This window comes from Arachis hypogaea, chromosome 18, assembly GCF_003086295.3.
Source record: "Arachis hypogaea cultivar Tifrunner chromosome 18, arahy.Tifrunner.gnm2.J5K5, whole genome shotgun sequence".
NCBI classification, from domain to species: Eukaryota; Viridiplantae; Streptophyta; class Magnoliopsida; order Fabales; family Fabaceae; genus Arachis; species Arachis hypogaea.
Window position 1 is genome coordinate 27,149,029 of NC_092053.1, and position 21,665 is coordinate 27,170,693.

A 21,665-nucleotide genomic window follows, 5' to 3' on the forward strand; every position below is an offset into this window, starting at 1 on the left:
ACCCAATTTGGAAAAAAAGATACTTGCATATGATAGACAGGAATGGATGTTGCAACAGAATTGATCAGGCAAAGTCTCTCTGCTTTATTGAGAAGCCTTCCTTTCTAGTTATCTAATCTTCCCCTCACCTTTTCATTCACCGAATGAAAAGAAGCCCTACTGGTACGGGAATGATTAAGGTTAACTCTAAGATATCTTCCTAAGTCCAAAGAAAAACGTATTGAAGAAACACTAGTAAAAATATCTCTTCTACAAGCAGTCACATTTTTAGAACAAAAAGCTTTAGACTTTTCAAGATTCACTTTCATGCCAGATGCCTTGCAAAAAATGTTAAGAGAATGCATGACCATTTGGACCTGACTCTTTGTAGCCTGACAGAAAAGTAAGAGACCATCTGCAAACATCAAATGAGAAAATTTTGGGCCACCCCTAGTGATAGAAACTGGTTTCCACACACCCTCGACCACCTATGAGATATATAGCAAGCAAGTCTTTCCATACAAAGCACAAATAAGTAAGGAGACATTGGATCGCCCTGTCTAAGCCCCCTTCTAGGAGTAAAACTATCCAGTCTATTCCCATTCCACATAATAGAAAGAGATGATGCACGGACACAATTCATAATCAAATTAACAGTGATGATAGAAAAACCAAAAGCAATGAGAGTACTCTCCAAAACCCTCCAATCCACCCTATCATAAGCTTTTTCAAGATCAATTTTAAAAGCAAAACTACCTTTCTTGGATTTTGTGTGCTTCATGAAATTTAGAATTTCTTGGGCCGCAATAATATTATCAGGAGTACCACGACCCGGAATGAAACCTCTTTGTAAAGGACTAACAATATCTGGAAGAAAAGGCCGAAGTCGATTAGTCAATACTTTGGTGATAATTTTATAAACAACATTACACAAGCTAATAGGCCTGAAATCCTTCATAAAGGTAGGGTTATCAATTTTAGGAATAAGCACAATCAGAGTTTCCATGATGCTAGGATTTAAGTACTCTCCCAAAAAAGCACTCCGAACAATATTCCAAATCTCAGTGCCTATTATCTCCCAATATTCTTTAAAAAAATAAGCTTGAAAGCCATCTGGACCAGGATTCTTAAAAGGGCTCATACTGAATACTGCTAACTTGACTTCCATAAAAGAGACAGGGTCAATTAACTTAGCACAAGCCTCGGTGCTTAGAGTGGGCATCGGAACATCTCCTAAACAATCAACCTCAACCTCTTCCGTTGTACCAAAGAGATTCTTGTAAAAAGAGAGGGCTTCTTCCTGAGAATATCTGGATCAGTAGACCAAGACCCATCTCTAACATATAATCCATGTACTCTATTATGGTTTCTACGCACCAAAGTCTGAAGATGAAAGAATTTAGTGTTCTATCCCCATACTTGACCCACTGCTCTCTAGATTTCTGGTACCAAAAAAGTTCCTCTTGCAATAAAAGCCTATTGTAAACTTCCCTCAGCTCAGCTTCTTTAATTCTCAGAGATAACACATCGGTAACCTCCAAACGCCGTTGAATCTGATCAATCTGATATTCCAGCTTACTTTTTCGCACAAAAATATTTCCAAAAATCTTTGAGTTAAAGTCTAAAGAAGCTTGTTGAACCATCTTAAGCCTTTCAGTAACGCCTCCAAACTCTTGATTCCAAGCCTTACTAATAACATGTTTATAAGAAGGATGTGTTGTCCACACAGTTTGGAACCTAAAAGGATGAGAACCTTTCACTCTGGGGCCACCATGACAACGAACTAAAATAGAACAATGATCAAAATGAAGCCTGCTAAAAATTTCAGAATAACCCTCAGGAAACATTGTCATCCACGCCTCATTAACTAGAGCTCTATCTAATTTTTTAGTCAAGTCCCTGCCAGCCTGAACTGCTCTATACCAAGTATATCTCCTACCAGTCACTTTAAGATCAAAGAGCTCACAGTCATCTAGAGTAGTAGCTAATAGACTAGCTCTGTGAGAAGAAAAATAAGCACATGTACTCTCGTCTGCTGCCACAATCTCATTAAAATCACCAACGACGATCCACGATCCATTATGGCCTAAATTAATAGAACGCAAATGATCCCAAAGCATACTTCTTTTTTCGAATTGAGGACTCCCATACACTGCACTACAAAGCCAAACTAAGTTACCCACACTCACTTTCACTGTGATACATTGGTCAATTTGGTCAATAACCACACAAGAAGCATTAGCAATAGAAGATAGAAACCAAATGCCACCCCTTTGTCCTACTGTTTTCTCAATACCAACACAATGAAAACTCAAATTATCCCAAAAATTCTTCAAATTATTAAACATGGTATGAGTCTCAAAGAGAAAGAAGAAAGATGGTTTATATATTCTAAGCAAATTTTTGCAATGCACACGGGCCATCTTGTTAGACGCACCTCTCATATTCCAGGCTATAATATTGAAACTATCCATAAGAAAACAGTAAAAAGGGAGTTCCAATAACAAACCCGAGACTCAACATGATGTCCCTGTCTTCGACGATCCTGCCTTTAATGGACTCTCAAGTTGCAGCACAATTTTCTCCGTCGAAACTTGCGCCACACCCGCCGTCGATGCTCTATCCTTATCTACTAGTGAGTTCTGCAAAGAGTTTGGGCGAGGACGCTTTCGCACAGTGCCATTTGTTGTCTCACCTTGCTATTGATGATGAACATTGTGCCGGGTCTCCGAAGAAGCCACACTAACCGGTTTTCCAATATTGATGCCCCTGCTTAATTTTACTTTGGATCCAGTAGCATGTGTTGTACGTTGGTGATTAGGCCTTGTCCAAGTATTGGTAGCCTTGTTAGGAGTCTTCTTTGCTTTCGGTTGGACCTGATGGGTGCTAGGAGAAGGCTTTTGACCCATTTTATACTTTCCTTTTCTAATCACTTGAGTCCAGCCTTCCAAATCCTCATGTTGTGCATGGTCTACATGAACAATATGCAAATCACTCTCCACCAAATTCGGGACAGCAACATTTACAGTCACATCTCTAATATTCTTGCCAAAATTAAAACTTGTCTTTTCCACATGCACTGGATTTTTTGAATTTGAACTTTCTAGCTGCTTTGCTACATCGCCGACCACCTTGGCATTAGTTCCTCCTCCCGCATTGCTGTCAGTCTTGCACACCTTCATATCATGACCAAACTTGAGACGGGAGCCACAAATAAGGTGAAGACTTTCATATTCAACCTCATATTCAACACCTTCAACAAGAATCTTCTTAGTCACTGGCAATTCTAAATCTATTTGAACACAGGCTCGAGCATATTGTCCTCTTTCAGCTAATTTTGTTGCCAAATCAACCTTGACGGGAATGCCAACTGCAGTCGCAACACGGAGCATTGCATCTTCTTGGTAGCACTAAATTGGTAATCCGAAAATTCTAATCCACACTAAAGTTGCTCCAAAACAGTTTTCACTTGATCTAAACTCTTGATCCCAAGGCTTCACAGCCACATAATTTCCCTCGATCATCCATGGACCTCCTAAGAGAACATTTTCTCGCTCCTTAGCCACATCAAACTTCACAAGAAAGTAGTCAAACCCCACGTTCAATAAATCAAAACCTCCCTTAATCCGCCATACCGTTCGAAGTTTATGAGAATGTCTATTTAAGCGAATGAATGACCTAACTATAAAATAAGTTATATTTCTAATTACTAAAATGTGTTGGTGATAAAATATGTGTATCACTTAAATGGTATTGCCTAAATTCTTCTACAATTTCCCCTCAATTATATAAGTAACTTCCTTTTGCAACACATTTATCACCCTTCATCTTCTATCATTCGTCTACATCTCACATACAACTGTCTCCTTTGTTTTTATTGACCCTTGTAGCAGATATTTTTGCTGCTCATTGAAGGTAGAAATTAGCATAGACAAATTGCTTGACAACACTGCATCTTATATTTTTTAAGAAATTTAAAATTTTCATTCCCCACTCCTAAAACTGAAACAACTGAAACCGGTGGTAAGTGGTAACTGATAACTGAAAACACAAATCAGTTGAAACAAGATCACAACACTGAAACTATGGAGATACTATTGAGAATGAAAAGCCCCTGGAGTTGTTAAGTACAACTGTACAACATTATTTCTGCTAGATGAATCATAGGCAAGGACAAATGTTATTCGGTTATTCCCATATAGCTAAATTCATATACTACTTTAACTACTCAGCATTCCTGCAAGAACTGCAAAATTATAGGGTAAATCCCCCATATCAAATTACTGCAGAAATCTAACAATACCACTGCTTATAACAGAATAATACATCAATTAGGCAAATCCTTCACTAGTCACTATGAATATGTTTCATCCCAAACCTCCAAAAGTTGGAGGGAATAAGTTACTTCTTCCACAAAAAATCCCGAGTTTGCCTTTAGAAGCATGAAAGCACAACTATGACCTCTGAGGAATTAGTAATAGATCACTTGAATATGAGGGCGTCGCGTCCTGGCCCAACACCAATGTAGTGAATGGGGACACCAACAAGTTCTTCTATCCTTTCCACATACTGCCGGGCAACCTTCGGAAGGTCAGAATAGTTTCTGATCTTAGAGATGTCGGATTTCCATCCAGGAAGTGTTTCATATTCCACCTGCAACATTAAGATAAATAATTATAAGAAAATACATTTAAAATTCCAAGGCAATAATAAAAGACGTCTATCCTTCTTAAACCTTACAACTTCACAGTAAGAGTTGTGTTTGTTTATAAGTAATAACATGAAAAAAAAAAAGAAAGGAATGTTCAGCCATAGAGGAACAAAGATAGATGAAGTCTACCTCCAATTGCTCAAGAAGACGGAGATCTGAAGGGAAAGATTTGACCGGGGTACCATCAGCATGTTTATAAGAGACTCCTAACTTTATCTCACCAAGATCTGATAAAACATCTAGCTTAGTGAGATTCAATGATGAAAAACCATTGATCTGGCAGGAGTATTTCAGCGCAACTATATCAAGCCAACCACATCGTCGAGGACGGCCAGTAGTTGTACCAAACTCCTGCCCAGCAAATCTAAGGAGATCACCCCCTGGACCCAAAATTTCTGTTGGAAAGGGACCAGAACCAACTCTTGTAGTGTATGCTTTCACCTGCAAATTTCAAAATAAAAATTAAAGAAACCATTTCATATGTGTCGAATAAGCTTAAATTGCAGCATTGAGTGCGCTTGTTTGAACTTTAAAAAGAGGTCTTTTGTAATGTAATAACTCCAACATAAGATAAACAGCCACATACCACTCCTATTAAGTCACCAACAACTCTTGGAGCAATACCAAGACCAGTGCATATCCCACCAGCTGACGGGCTAGACGAAGTAACAAATGGATAAGTTCCAAAATCAATGTCCAACATGGTTGCTTGACCTCCTTCAACCAAAATCTTCTTCTTTTGTGTTATAGCATCATTCATGACATGCACAGTATCTGCAATAAATGGTTCCAGTCTCTCAGCATATCTCTTGTACTTTTCTACTTCTTCCTTGAGCATTTCTGGACCATATTTAAAATCTTTGAACCTTGATGCTGCATCTGATAACAAAAGATCAAGCTTCTGTGGGAAAGTATCCATGTGCCTCAAATCACTTACCCTAATACCATTACGGTTAGCCTTGCTAGCGTAGCATGGCCCAATGCCTCTCTTGGTCGTGCCAATGAAAGATTTAGCAAGTTCGGCTTCCCTTAACCCATCCACTTCTTGGTGGAAATCAAACAACAAGTGAGCACGATCAGATATCAAAATCCTCCCCTGGCAAGAGATCCCACTAGATTCAAGGCCATCAATTTCCTTAAACAGCCCCGGAAGATGCACCACAACTCCATTCCCAATAATACAAAGGGTATCCTCGTTAAGAATACCAGAAGGAACAAGATGAAGGGCGAACTTCTTTCCTTCTGCATTGTAAATGGTATGCCCAGCATTAGCTCCACCCTCATAAAACATAATCACAATTTATCAGAGCAAAATAACAAAAATATTTGGCAGACAATAGAAATTCAGCCCAAAGCAGCCCAAAATTATCTTATTTTGCATATCTTAATTATTGCTGGAATAATTTAATAATATTAGATGTAATTATAAATGTTACATGCATAAAATATGCATGTTAAAGTAAACAAGGTAATTTTGGTGATTATCTCCCTAGCATTACCGGCAAAATTATAGTGATCAGCAGCACCTATTGAGACCAAATATTACAACAGACTATCAAAATTCAACAAGGTAGCTTATAGCGAGGAAGCATGCAAAACAATAAACGTGTTCAGTCACTCTCCTTATCTTACCAACCAAATTTACAGAAACTTAAATCATTCCAAGAGTTTTAGGCAACACAATGATTCATTCAGTTCTATTTAGCTAGCAAGTGGGTTTATCAAGCAGAAACAGCTTCAATTACACTGTTGCAACAACCACCAGAACAAGGCAAACTCAACCACACAATAATTTAACAACTATCTCTGCACCGAGTGAAACGATTTCACCACCGAAAACCAAAATAAACAAACAAAACACTTTTTAAGGGAAAAAAAGAACACTTTTTTTCATTTAGAACATCCAACACGACAAACACAACTTCAGCATACATCAATTTCACCGAGTTTCCTGAATTACTCACGATTTGTGTGATAGCGAAGAGGGATAAAAAGGGAAAAAGGAAGGAACTTCGAGAGCAATGAGAGGGGGAGTAGTACCTGACAACGAGCAACAATCTTGAAGTGTTGAGCTAAGATATCGACGAGTTTGCCTTTGCCCTCATCACCCCATTGGCAACCCAAGACGCCAGAGACCTGACTAAGAGATCCGATTCGACCGTCGGAGGATTGGGCGGTGGCGAGCTTGGGTGGAAGAGAAGGAGGGGCTACGGGCTTGGCTGAGCATACGACTACGTTTCGAGGTGTGCAACGGAGGAAGGAGAATGAAGGGCATTGAGGGTTGAAGAGCGTGTGGGAATCCAGTGTGAGGTGTGAGATGTTCATTGCGTGATGATGGTGGTGGTCGCGGGCGAGAAAAGAGCGAGTGAGAGAAGAGAGGAGTTCTGATAGGCTCCGTTGTGTTAATGTGTTTATTTGGATTCTTTTTCCACTCTCTGCACGTAAATGCCACGGGTTAATAACTTTAGAATTTAATTTTCTAGTTTTACCAAATAATTTTTTGTGTGGAAACTCAGGTGCAGTTGACTTCATGTAAAGTTGATAACTGAGAGTCGTTAGATAATTTGACTTATTTGACTAAATTTTTATCTAACGACTCTTAGTTATCAACTTCACGTAAAGTCGACTGTACTTACATTTTTATCTTTTTTTTTTAAATGGAATAACAATGTCATACACACTATGATAGCAAAGTGGTGCGTTTTTTCGAAAGTTCTAAAGATTATCGAACCGTTTTTATAGTTAACCGATTTAACGGTAGTTCAGTCGTAATAATCGTTTTATAATAAAATAATAAATAAAATATAAGTAAAATATTAAAATTAACAAAAATAAACTAAAATTATCAAAATTTTTAACATTATTTTAATAAAATCAGCACAATAATTAATATGTTTTAACAAAGATTAACAAAATTTTTAATTTAATTTTTATAAGTTCAGCATAATAATTAACAACTGAAAAAAAGCACTAAATAAACAGTGAATCAATAACAGTACAATCTATCATCAAGAAACTTAAACAAAATTTAACATTAGAAAAAAAGTGCAATTTTTATCAAACAATAAACTAATAACAGATTTATCAATTTAAATTTATCATCAAGTAGTGAACAAAGTCAATCAACCAAAAAAATCAAAAGAATATTTAAAACACATTAACACCACAATAACACCAATAAAAAAATTTAAAACAAAGCAACAAAAAAAAATATCTAAAAGTCATCATTGCTGAAAACATTAACTTGAGAAGTGTACTCAAAGAATCAAAGCCTAACTAGAATAGCAAGTAAGCAAGCAAAAATTCACAATCTCCTCAAATTATAGCAGTAAGCAACTTGAAAAGGAAAGTACCAAAAAGTAATTTTCAAGTAAAAAATTCATATCACCAATTCTAACCAAAAATAAAACTAAATCTCAAAAACAAAGAAATCTAAAACAATGATGACTGAAGGGAAAAAAATCCCAAAAATCACCTTCCATTTGGCTGGAACTCAAACACAGATGCGAGAGAGGGAACAAAAATGAGGAACTCGAACCAAAAGACACAGGCGATGGAACTGGAACAGACGACGGTTGGAGCCCGATGGAATAGAAGTGGCGCGACAGAAGTGGAACAGAGCAAGGTTGTCAAATTCGCGAGTCTAAATAAACTCATGGAGCTGACCTAGACTCGACTCGTAAAATCATACAAGTTTATCTGTTTTGAATTTTTTTTATAAAAAATATATATATCATATATAATATATATACTTACCCAAATATAGACATTGAAACTTAACAATTTTCAACTCAAAACACATAATAAATTAAAATAGTACATTAGTACAACAATTACAACAAGTACTGATAAACTAAAAATCTAAAACTAAAATCTTTCACGATAAAGCATCTAGTTCAACATAGAACACAATAGAACAAAAAAACAACGAAGCAATAATTATATAAAAATCTAAAACTAAAATCCTCTAATATCTTCATCTTCTATGACATCAATATCAACATTATTATCATCACCATCTTTATTAGAAACATCATTTCTTTTAGGATAATTAAATTCAGAATTCAGACATTCAATAACAACTAACAAATAATTAAATTCAAAATTCTTCCTAAATAAAAAATGCAGTAACAACTAACAACTATCACAGAATTAACTTAAGTTTAACAATGAATTAAGTAACAACTAACAAATAAAAACGCAATAACAACTATCAACTATCACAGAACAACTATTACATAATTAACTTAAGTTTAACAATGAATTAAGTAATTAACAATGAATTAACAACTATTGCATAATTCAGTAACAAGTAACAACTATGACAGAAAATAGATCAAGTAAGAATTGAAGTAATTAAGTTGTAGATCTTTTAAAACGTACCTGAATGGAAAAGAGGTCCCAGGCAGTTGTATTGTCACTGTTGTGCAGTTAGACAAGCGCGGCGGTGCGCGAACAGAAGACGAAAGCGCGGCAGATGGCAGAAGAATCGACGAGCACTGGCAACCGGCAACGCGACAAACGACGGCAGCACAGAAAACGACAGATGCTCCACTTGAAGTGAAACTGAACAGAACAAACTCAATAGAGAACGAGAGAAGGAGAAGCAGAGCAGAGAGTAGGGAGCGACGTGCGTACAGGTGACCGATCGGCAACGAACGGTAGACAGTAGATGGACAGAGGTGAGAGGTCAGAATAATGAGAGAGAGAGAGAGAGAGAGAACGGCGAAGGGAGGGAGAGAAGAGTGAGTGATGAGCCAAAGCCATATGGTTGCAATTTTCTTTTGATTTTGGGCCATAACGGCGCCTTTTTGGGCTAAAACGGGCACCGCCATCAAACTCGCGATTTTGACCGAGTTTATGCGACTCTAGCCGAGTTTACTCAGAAACAAGTTTATGTACGAGTTAATTCAATTTGATTACCCAAACTTGTACAAGTTTATGAGTTAATTCGCGAGTTTGAGAATAATGAAATAGAGGCAACACACTTGAGACGATTTGACGAGTTGTGATGGCAGAAACAAGTTGCCATGACAGTGGAATAGCAGGGACGGCGACTGGAGTAGATTCGAAGGTGCTACTGGAATGGCGGCACTAGGACGGTGGTCTTGAAGAAGAGAGAAGAGATGGCGATACAGCTTGAATGACGAAGAAGCGCAAATGACCGGACGAAGACACGGTAGTCTTGAACGCAATCAAGAGACCACTCTCCCTTGTGCGTACACCATAGCGCTAGACGCCCAAAATCGGCCCTAGACGCCAGGGTGGCAATGGCAAGTCCTCAAGATGTGTGGCTTCTGAAGCTAAACGCCAGGTCCCGGCGTTTAGCGCCTAACCTTCTAAATCTGATTCTACCTCTTCAGAGCTCCCAGCTCAATTTAAAGTGCACCTGTTCCTATGCTATTCAAGATGCATGACTCTAATACAGTTAAAAAACAAGGAAAACTGTGAGATATAAAAACAAAATAAATAAAATGCATAGAATAAAACATAACTAAAGGATACTAAAGGTATTGGGTTGCCTCCCAACAAGCGCTTCTTTAACGTCATTAGCTTGACGGTTCACCCCTGCTGTTAAGGAGGAGGTTGATCATATTGCTTCAGCACCTCCCCTCTCACTATGAATCTTCTCCATGTGTCTTCATGGAGTAACTCAACATGCTCAAGAGAGAGGATCCTGTTCACTGTATAAGAAAATGTCAAATTGTGAGTCAATGCAACTTTCAATCCTGGAGAGAAATCTTCAGTGGGGATTTTCTTGTTCCTCCAACCCCTAGGTACCGTCTTCCTGGGAGCCTCCTTTGGAGTTGACTCCTAATATCCAACACCAAACTTAGATTTAATATTAGGAGGAATTTTATTAATCTCCACCATAAAAGCTTTGGATTGTAGCTCATATTTTGTATCATCAGGTGGTTCCGGGAGGAATGGATCAGTGGACTCAGTCCTCATGCACTTCTCCCCTTTATTGGAGTGATATGAGGCTTTGAAGATATGAAAGACCAACTGCTCATTGTGCACTCTCGGTATTAATTCACCTTTTTCCAGATCAATGAGAGATCTTCCAATAGCTAAGAATGGTCTTCATAGAATGATGGAGAAGTTGTCATCCTCTTCCATGTCAAGAATCACAAAATCTGTTGGGAGGAAGAACTTTTCCACCCTTACCAAAACATTCTCCATCACTCATTATTCCAGCCTTACAAGTTTATCTGCCAATTGAATAGCTATTCTTGTTGGTTCTACCTCCTGAATTTGCAACTTTTTCATCACAGAGAGTGGCATCAAATTGATGATCGCCCCTAAATCACACAATGCTCTCTCAAAGGTATTATTTCCAATGATACAGAAAATTTGAAAACTCTCGGGATCGGACTTTTTTACTTGGCAGGTTTCTTTGAATGATAGCACTACACTCTCTGGTTAACACCACTATTTGGTCTCCCTTCATAGGTGTTTTCTTAGATAACAACTCTTTCATGAAGTTAATATACATTGGTATTTGCTTAAGAACTTCTATTGAATGAGTGTTGATGTGGAGCGCCTTAAATACCTCAAAGAGCGTTAAGCATTGTTCATTCTTGTGTTCTTCTTGAAGCTTTTGAGGAGGCGAGACTTTTGGATTGCACTTAGCCACTGAGGTCTTGGTGTGCATAAGCAGAGAGATAATGGTCTCCTCAAGGTCTTCGGCTTCTTTCATATTTTCTCCAACTGGCTCTTCATCACTAGAGGGTTGAGTGTCCACCTCTTTTTCACTCATCACGTATATCGCTTTACATTCCTCTCTTAGATTTGGAATTGTATCATTGGAGAATGTATTAGGAGGCCTCTCAGCATTTCGCTTGCTCAATTGTCCCATCTGCACTTCCAAGTTTTGAATTGAAGTCTAGTTTCTTGTATGAAACTATGAGTGGTCTTGGAAAGTCCTGCCAATTGTGCTTCCAATGCTGAGCTATCCTAGACAGCTGGGGTGGATTTTGTGATTGAAAAGATTGATGTTGCTATTTGAAATGATTTTGCTAGTTAAACTGGTTTTGGTGGGGGTTGTTCTTGTTGAAGTTGGACTGCCTTTGATTCTGATTCTGATTTTTCCAGCCAAAATTTGGGTGATTTCTTCATCTCAGATTGTATGTCTTGGAAAAAGGATAATTATTAGCCGGTATTAAAGAATTACCCATGTAGTTAACTTGTTCAGGAAGGGGTTGCCCATAACCAAGGTTTCCAAATTGAGACACTCTACCACTCATATCAAAAGAAGGATCCTGGGTAGCAACAGATGACACTTGCATACCTCCCAAATGTTGAGTGATGGCGGCAATCTGTTGAGACATAGCTTTGCTCGGAGCCAAAATGGCATCCAAAGCATCCAACTCCATGACACCTTTCTTTACGGTTTTCTCTAAGGAATATAAGTACTGATTATTGGCCACAATCTCTATCAAATCCAAGGCTTCATTAGTGGTATTCATATGCAAAGAGCCTCCTGCAGAATTATCCAGAAAGAGCCTAGAAGCCGAAGTGATACCATCATAGAAAATCTGTAATTGTACCCAGTCCGCAAACATGTCCGGAGGGCACTTCCTTATCATAGCATTGTATCTTTCCCAAACTTCATAGAGAGACTATCTTTCAAGTTGTTTGAATGTCAGTCCTCAGTTTAGTCAACCTCTGAGGTGGGAAGAATTTAGTTAAGAACTTACTAACCAAATCTGCCCAGGTTGCTATACTTTTTTTAGGTTGTGTCTCAAGCCACTGACTAGCTCGGTCCCTTATAGCAAAAGGGAATAACATCAACCTGTACACGTCGGCGAAAATCCCATTGGTTTTGACTATATCACATATCCTCAGAAAATTAGATATAAAAAGATTAGGGTCCTCCTGTGGGCTTCCACTAAATTGACAATGTTGCTGGACCGAAGAGATGAATTGAGGCTTCAACTCAAAGTTATTTACATGCACAACTGGTGGTACAATACTTCCCACAAAACTCCTGGGATTAGGGTTTAGTATATGACCCCAGAGTTCTTTTTACTGGTAGGACATTGTTGGGGTTACTGACCCCAGTATTATCAGCCATACTGGGTTCAGCTTCCTCTTCAGACTCGTCCCTAAAGATTTCTTGAACCTCTTGAGCTCTAGCTTGTTTCCTTTGCTTCCGAAGAGTGCTTTCAATCTCCGAGTCGTACAGAAGAGACTCTTTATCTCTGTTTCTTTGCATAAACAACTAAAATCAAGGAAAATTGAGATTCTCAACGTCATAGTGAAGAGAACCCCGGTGAGGTACACGAAAATAGAAGAAAAAGAACTAAAACAAATAAGAGTAAGAGGGGTAAAAAATAAGAAGAAATAAAATTAAAAAGAAACGAGAATTTAAAAGGAATAAAAACAAAAAAAAAAAAAGATAAAATAAAAGTATAATTTTAATATATTAACTAACGTTAGCATGTCTACCACATATATTAACTAAACCGATAATATAATTTTAATCAAAACTATTGAACATAGCTAAAAAATGTAACGTATATACTAAAAATCAGTTATTAAATTAGTTAATATATATTTGTATATGAATACATGACGAAAACTCACGTACAATTATTTTCATGTGAAATTGATAATTGAAAATTATTAGATTGAATTTAATTAAATATATTAAATTATCTAACATATTTTAATTAATAATTTTGCACAAGAACAATGGTATGTATTAGTTTTTACTTAAATATATGTATTATTTAACTAATTTTTAATATGTATTTTATATTTGAACACATATTTCGCAAGTTAGATTTCTTCATGACTCGCATCACTGGCACTATGCAGATAGATCACTATCGAATGCAACTTAACAGTTTGTTAGTTTCTCTAGGACTTGGACTAATTTGTATTGTAATTACCTGGTCTACAATGCATTTTGGGCCAAACATAAGAGAAGAGGTTAATTGACTTGACTTTTACATAGATATTAGCAGTAAATTGAAAATTGGTAAGAATTATCAAAATATAAGAAATTGTTGCCTCAAGCATTTAAGTACTCGCAACATTATGCATGAGACCGTGTCCTCACAACGCCACCGTTATCCATGGGAGAAGTCGAAGAGAGAGAGTGCGCAAAGAGAGAGAGTGCGCGACGAGAGAGGGAGCCGGTTCTGCCACCACTGCCGCGTCCAGCCGCCGTCGCTTGCTCCGTCCCTGCTCCTGGAGGTGGGTGGCCAAGCCTCTATCGTCATAAACTGTCACTGAAGCTTCTGTCTTGGTAAGCTCTAACCTTGCTTCAGATCTTCCTTATCCGTTAAGTTCGTTATTACCATGAGAGTTGTTGCTGAGGTTGTTTGTGCTAGGAGTTTATTTATCGCGAGTTGCCACCGTCAGAGCCACCACCGGAGCTACTACCGTTCAGTTAAGCTATTCTTCCTTGTTACAGTAGGTATTTCCGTTCTGAAACCCTCGTCGCTAGCGTATAAGCTTTCTGTTTTGTTTGGTTGTAAACTCTGAGGTTCTGTTAACGTAGGGTCAAGTTGTGGTTCGTGCATGCTGAGTTCAGTAGTCGTGCATGCGACATCAAGCTGTCGCGTCGTCAACGAAGTCACCGCTGTTCCGTTTTCCAGATATTCGTAGGTTCAGTAAGCTTTTCCCTGTTCTGATTTCTTCTAGTCGCTATTCTGTGATATGTTTATAAGGTCCTTGAAATGTTGATGCTTTAGGTTTGAGTTCGGTTCTTACGTGCCATGATTAAAGTTGTTGTGGTTGCGGCTATGGTGGAGCGTGCTGGTGCACGAAATTGTGATCTCAGGCAACGGCGCTAAAAACTCTGTACGCACGTCTTAATAAATCATTTTTCATTCACAACTTCGATACAACTAACCAGCAAGTGCACTGGGTCGTCCAAGTAATAAACCTTACGTGAGTAAGGGTTGATCCCACGGAGATTGTTGGTATGAAGCAAGCTATGGTCACCTTGTAGATCTCAGTCAGGCGGATATAAAATAGTTATGGAGTTTTCGAAATTTATATAATAAAATAAGGATAGAAATACTTATGTAATTCATTGGTGAGAATTTCAGATAAGCGTATAGAGATGCTTTCGTTCCTCTGAACCTCTGCTTTTCTGCTGTCTTCATCTAATCAATCCTACTCCTTTCCATGGCTGGCTTTATGTAAGGACATCACCGTTGTCAATGGCTACTTTTTATCCTCTTTGGAAAATGGTCCGATGCGCTGTCACTGCATGGCTAATCGTCTGGAGGCATCACCCTTGCCAATGGCTGCATCCTATCCTCTCTGTGAAAATGGTCCGATGCGCTGTCACTGCATGGCTAATCATCTAGAGGGTCTCGATCATACTGGAATAGGATTTACTATCCTTTTGCGTCTGTCACTACGCCCAGCACTCGCGAGTTTGAAGCTCGTCACAGTCATTCAATCCTTGAGTTTTACTCGGAATACCACATACAAGGTTTAGACTTTCCGGACTCTCATGAATGCCGCCATCAATCTAGCTTATACCACGAAGATTCTGATTAAGAGATCCAAGAGATACTCATTCAATCTAAGGTGAAACGGAAGTGGTTGTCAGCCACGCATTCATGAGGGAATGATGATGATTGTCACGTTCATCACATTCAGGTTGAAGTGCGAATGAATATCTTAGAAGCGGAATAAGTTGAATTGAATAGAAAAACAGTAGTACTTTGCATTAATCTTTGAGGAACAGCAGAGCTCCACACCTTAATCTATGGAGTGTAGAAACTCTACCGTTTGAAAATACATAAGTGAAAGGTTCAGGCATGGCCGAATGGCCAGCCCCCAAAACGTGATCACAGGATCAAAAATACAATCCAGGATATCAAATACAATAGTAAAAAGTCTTATTTATACTAAACTAGTTACTAGGGTTTACAGAACTAAGTAATTGATGCATAAATCCACTTTCGGGGCCCACTTGGTATGTGCTTGGGCTGAGCTTGAATGTTACACGTGCAGAGGTCATTTTTGGAGTTGAACGCCAGTTTGTAACGTATTTCTGGCGTTCAACTCTGGTTTGTGACGTGTTTCTGGCGTTTAACTCCAGACAGCAGCGTAGAACTGGCGTTCAACGCCCTTTTACGTCGTCTAAAATTGGCCAAAGTATGGACTATTATATATTGCTGGAAAGCCCTGGATGTCTACTTTCCAACGCAATTGGAAGCGCGCCATTTTGAGTTCTGCAGCTCTAGAAAATCCACTTTGAGTGCAGAGAGGTCAGAATCCAACAGCATCAGCAGTCCTTCTTCAACCTCTGAATCTAATTTTTGCTCAAGTCCCTCAATTTCAGCCAGAAAATACCTGAAATCACAGAAAAACACACAAACTCATAGTAAAGTCTAGAAATGTGAATTTAACATAAAAACTAATGAAAACATCCCTAAAAGTAACTAGATTCTACTAAAAACATACTAAAAACAATGCCAAAAAGCGTATAAATTATCCGCTCATCACAACACCAAACTTAAATTGTTGTTTGTCCCCAAGCAACTGAAAATCAAATAGGATAAAAAGAAGAGAATATACTATAAATTCCAAACTATCAATGAAACATAGCTCCAATTAAATGAGCGGGACTTGTAGCTTTTTGCCTCTTGAATAGTTTTGGCATCTCACTTTATCCATTGAAGTTCAGAATGATTGGCATCTATAGGAACTCAGAGTTCAGATAGTATTATTGATTCTCCTAGTTCAGTATGATGATTCTTGAACACAGCTATTTTATGAGTCCTGGCCGTAGCCCTCAGCACTTTGTTTTCCAGTATTACCACCGGATACATAAATGCCACAGACACATAATTGGGTGAACCTTTTCAGATTGTGACTCAGCTTTGCTAAAGTCCCCAATTAGAGGTGTCCAGGGTTCTTAAGCACACTCTTCTTTTGCTTTGGACCTTGACTTTAACCGCTCAGTCTCAAGTTTTCACTTGACACCTTCACGCCACAAGCACATGGTTAGGGACAGCTTGGTTTAGCCGCTTAGGCCAGGATTTTATTCCTTTAGGCCCTCCTATCCACTGATGCTCAAAGCCTTGGGATCCTCTTTATTTACCCTTGCCTTTTGGTTTTAAGGGTTATTGGCTTTTTGCTCTTGCCTCTTGGTTTTAAGAGCTTTTGGCTTTTTCTGCTTGCTTTTTCTTTTTTTCTTTCTATTTTTTTCGCTCTTTTTTTTCTGCAAGCTTTGTTCTTTGCTGCTTTTTCTTGCTTCAAGAATCATTTTTATGATTTTTCAGATTATCAAATAACATGTCTCCTTGTTATCATTCTTTCAAGAGCCAACATATTTAACATTCTTAAACAACAACTTCAAAAGACATATGCACTGTTCAAGCATTCATTCAGAAAACAAGAAGCATTGTCACCACATCAATATAATTAAACTAAGTTCAAGGATAAATTCGAAACTCATGTACTTCTTGTTCTTTTGAATTAAAACATTTTTCATTTAAGAGAGGTGATGGATTCATAGGACATTCATAACTTTAAGACAAAGTTACTAAATACTAATGATCATGTAATGAAGACACAAACATGGATAAGCACTTAACATAGAGAAAACGAAAAACAGAGAATGTAAGAACAAGGAATGAGTCCACCTTAGTGATGGTGGCGTTTCCTTCTTGAGGAACCAATGATGTCCTTGAGCTCTTCTATGTCTCTTCCTTGTCTTTGTTGCTCCTCCCTCATTGCTTTTTGATCTTCTCTTATTTCATGAAGGATGATGGAGTGCTCTTGATGTTCCACCCTTAATTGTCCCATGTTGGAACTTAATTCTCCTAGGGAGGTGTTGATTTGCTTCCAATAGTTTTGTGGAGGAAAATGCATTTGAGGCATCTCCGGGATCTCATCGTGATGAGCTTCATGTGTCTCTTGAGATCCATGAATGGGCTCTCTTGCTTGCTCCATCCTTTTCTTAGTGATGGACTTCTCTTCCTCAATGGGAATGTCTCCTTCTATGAAAGCTCCAGCTGAATAACATAGATGGCAAATAAGATGAGGAAAAGCTAGCCTTGCCCCAGGAGAGGGCTTTTCGGCTATTTTATAGAGTTCAAGAGAGATGACTTCATGAACTTCTACTTCCTCTCCAATCATGATGCTATGAATCATGATGGCCCGATCCATAGTAACTTCAGATCGGTTGCTAGTGGGGATGATGGAGCGTTGGATGAACTCCAACCATCCTCTAGCCACAGGCTTGAGGTCCAGTCTTCTTAGTTGAACCGGCTTGCCTTTGGAGTCAATCTTCCATTGAGCTCCTTCCACACATATGTCCATGAGGACTTGGTCCAACCTTTGATTAAAGTTGACCCTTCTAGTGTAGGGGCGTGCATCTCCTTGCATTATAGGCAAGTTGAACGCCAACCTCACATTTTCCGGACTAAAATCTAAGTATTTCCCCCGAACCATTGTGATATAATTCTTTGGGTTTGGGTTCTTACTTTGATCATGGTTCCTAATGATCCATGCATTGGCATAGAACTCTTGAACCATTAGGATGCCGACTTGTTGGATGGGGTTTGTTAGAACTTCCCAACCTCTTCTTTGGATTTCATGTCGGATCTCCGGATACTCATTCTTCTTGAGCTTGAAAGGGACCTCGGGGATCACCTTCTTCTTGGCCACAACATCATAGAAGTGGTCTTGATGAGCTTTGGAGATGAATCTTTCCATCTCCCATGACTCGAAGGTGGAAGCTTTTGTCTTCCCTTTCCCTTTTCTAGAGGATTCTCCGGTCTTAGGTGCCATCAATGGTAATGGAAAAACAAAAAGCTTATGCTTTTACCACACCAAAATTAGAATTTTTCTCGCCCTCGAGTAAGAGAAGAAAGAATAGATGAAGAAGAAGAAGAAAATATGGAGGAGAGAGGGGAGTGGTGTATTCGGCCAAGAAGAGAAGAGAGGGTTATGTTGTGTGAAAATGAGGAAGAATGGAGGGCTATATATAGGGAAGGGAGGGGGGTAAGGTTCGGCCATAAGCGTGGGTTTTGGGTGGGAAATTGATTTTGAATTTTGAAGGTAGGTGGAGTTTATGAGATAGGTTTATGGGGAAGAGTGGATGGATGTGAGTGGTGAAGTGGTGATAGGGAAGAGAGATTGAGGTGATTGGTGAAGAGTTTTGGGGAAGAGTGTTTATGGGATTGTGTGAAAGAGGGGTGAGAAGAAGTGAGTGGAGGTAGGTGGGGATCCTGTGGGGTCCACAGATCCTGAGGTGATCCTGTGGGGTCCACAGATCCTGAGGTGTTCAAGGATTTACAATCTTGCACCAAATTGGGCATGCAAAATGCCCTTGCACACAACTCTGGGCGTTCAGCGCCAGATTGGTGCTTGTTCTGGGCGTTGAATGCCCATTTGTTGCCCATTTCTGGCGTTGAACGCCAGAACCATGCTTGTTCTGGGCGTTCAGCGCCAGCTCTTCTCCAGGGTGCAATTCTGGCGTTCAAACGCCCAGATACTGCCCATTTTGGGCGTTCAGCGCCAGAACCATGCTCTGTTCTGGCGTTGAACGCCAGCCAGATGCTTCTTACTGGCGTTTAAATGCCAGTGAGATCCTCCTCCAAGGTGTGATTTTTCTTCTGCTATTTTTTGATTTCGTTTTCAATTTTTATATTTATTTTGTGACTCCACATGATCATGAACCTGATAAAACATGAAAGAACAATTAAATTAGATAAATAAAAATTGGGTTGCCTCCCAACAAGCGCTTCTTTAATGTCAATAGCTTGACAGTGGGCTCTCATGGAGCCTCACAGATGTTCAGAGCATTGTTGAGACTTCCCAACACCAAACTTAGAGTTTGGATATGGGAGTTCAACACCAAACTTGGAGTTTGGTTGTGGCCTCCCAACACCAAACTTAGAGTTTGACTGTGGGGACTTTGGTTGAATCTGCAGTGAGAGAAGCTTTTTATGCTTCCTCTCCATGGGTACAGAGAGAGATCCTTGGGTTTTAAACACAAGGTTGTCCTCATTTAATTGAAGGATCAATTCTCCTCTGTCCACATCAATCACAGCTCTTGCTGTGGTTAGGAAGGGTCTTCCAAGAATGATGGATTCATCCTCATCCTTCTCAGTATCCAGGATTATAAAATCAGCAGGGATGTAAAGGTCTTTAACCTTTACTAACATGTCCACTACTTATCCATAAGCTATTTTCATAGATTTGTCTGCCATTTCTAATGAGAAATTGGCTTTCTGTACCTCAAGGGTTCTTAGTTTCTCCATTACAGAGAGTGGCATGAGGTTTATTCCTGACCCAAGGTCACACAGAGCCTTCTCGAAGGTCATGATGCCTATGGTACAAGGTATTAAGAACTTTCCAGGATCCTGTTTCTTCTGAGGCAATGTCAGTTGATCCAGATCACTCAGTTCATTGGTGAACAAGGGAGGTTCATCTTCTCAAGTCTCAATACCAAATAATTTGGCATTCAGCTTCATGATTGCACCAAGGTACTTGGTAACTTGCTCTTCAGTAACATCCTCATTCTCTTCAGAAGAGGAATACTCATCAGAGCTCATGAATGGCATAAGGAGGTTTAATGAAATCTCTAGGGTCTCTAAGTGAGCCTCAGATTCCTTTGGTTCCTCAGAGGGAAACTCCTTATTGATCACTGGACGTCCCAGGAGGTCTTCCTCACTGGGATTTACGTCCTCTCCTTCCTTTACAGGTTCGGCCATGGTGATCAATTCAATGGCCTTGCACTCTCCTTTTGGATTTTTTTCTGTATTGCTTGGGAGAGTTCCAGGAGGGATTTCAGTGATCCTTTTACTCAGCTGGCCCACTTGTGCCTCCAAATTTCTAATGGAGGACCTTGTTTCATTCATGAAACTTACAGTGGCCTTAGATAGATCAGAGACTAAGTTTGCTAAGTTAGAGGTGTTTTGTTCAGAGTTCTCTGTCTGTTGCTGAGTGGATGATGGAAAAGGTTTACTATTGTTAAACCTATTTCTTCCACCATTATTAAAGCCTTGTTGAGGCTTTTGTTTATCCTTCCATGAGAGATTTGGATGATTTCTCCATGATAGATTATAGGTGTTTCCATAAGGTTCACCTAAGTTATTTACCTCTGCTATTGCAGGGTTTTCAGGATCATACGCTTCTTCTTCAGAAGATGCTTCTTGAGTACCGTTGGATGCAGCTTGCATTCCATTCAGACTCTGAGAAATCATATTGACTTGCTGAGTCAATATTTTATTCTGAGCCAATATGGCATTCAGAGTATCAATTTCAAGAACTCCCTTCTTCATAGGCGTCCCATTACTCACAGGATTCCTCTCAGAAGTGAACATGAACTGGTTACTAGCAACCATGTCAATGAGTTCTTGAGCTTCTGCAGGCGTTTTCTTTAAGTGAATGGATCCACCTACAGAGGTATCCAATGACATTTTAGCTAATTCAGACAGACCATCATAGAATATGTCCAGGATGGTCCATTCTGAAAGCATGTCAGAAGGACACTTTTTGGTCAGTCCTTTGTATCTCTCCCAAGCTTCATAGAGGGATTCACCTTCTTTCTGTCTGAAGGTCTAAACATCCACTCTAAGCTTACTCAGCTTTTGAGGAGGAAAGAACTTGGCTAAGAAAGCCTTGACCAGCTTATCCCAAGAGTTCATGCTATCCTTAGGTTGAGAGTCCAACCATATTCTAGCTCTGTCTCTCACAGCAAAAGGGAAAAGCATGAGCCTGTAGACTTCAGGATCTACTCCATTAGTCTTAACAGTATCACAGATCTGCAAGAATTCAGTTAAGAACTGAAAAGGATCTTCAGATAGAAGTCCATGAAACTTGCAGTTCTGCTGCATCAGAGAAACTAATTGAGGTTTAAGCTCAAAATGTTTGCTCCAATGACAGGAATGGAGATGCTTCTTCCATGTAAATTGGAATTAGGTGCAGTAAAGTCACCAAGCATCCTCCTTGCATTATTATTATTTTCGGCTGCCATCTCCTCTTCTTG

General features: G+C 39.1%; 2 protein-coding genes and 1 non-coding gene across 3 annotated transcripts; 1 reads left to right on the forward strand and 2 right to left on the reverse strand.

Moving 5' to 3' along the window:
* Positions 1 to 330: 330 nt before the first annotated feature.
* LOC140181327 (uncharacterized) lies at positions 331 to 2,402 on the reverse strand. Its single transcript, XM_072224866.1, has 3 exons — positions 1,399 to 2,402; positions 736 to 1,289; positions 331 to 371 (listed from the first exon to the last, which is right to left on the reverse strand). The coding sequence occupies exons 1-3, from the start codon at positions 2,400 to 2,402 to the stop codon at positions 331 to 333; spliced, it is 1,599 nt and encodes a 532-aa protein (XP_072080967.1).
* Positions 2,403 to 4,037: 1,635 nt separating this feature from the next.
* On the reverse strand, positions 4,038 to 7,144 carry LOC112771055 (adenylosuccinate synthetase 2, chloroplastic). The gene is made up of 4 exons (XM_025815632.3): positions 6,731 to 7,144; positions 5,277 to 5,969; positions 4,820 to 5,131; positions 4,038 to 4,632 (listed from the first exon to the last, which is right to left on the reverse strand). The coding sequence occupies exons 1-4, from the start codon at positions 7,013 to 7,015 to the stop codon at positions 4,462 to 4,464; spliced, it is 1,461 nt and encodes a 486-aa protein (XP_025671417.1). The 5' UTR covers positions 7,016 to 7,144; the 3' UTR covers positions 4,038 to 4,461.
* Positions 7,145 to 21,150: 14,006 nt separating this feature from the next.
* LOC112774431 (small nucleolar RNA R71) lies at positions 21,151 to 21,258 on the forward strand. The gene has a single exon (XR_003188923.1). It is a non-coding gene; the product is annotated as a small nucleolar RNA R71 (small nucleolar RNA).
* Positions 21,259 to 21,665: the final 407 nt, after the last annotated feature.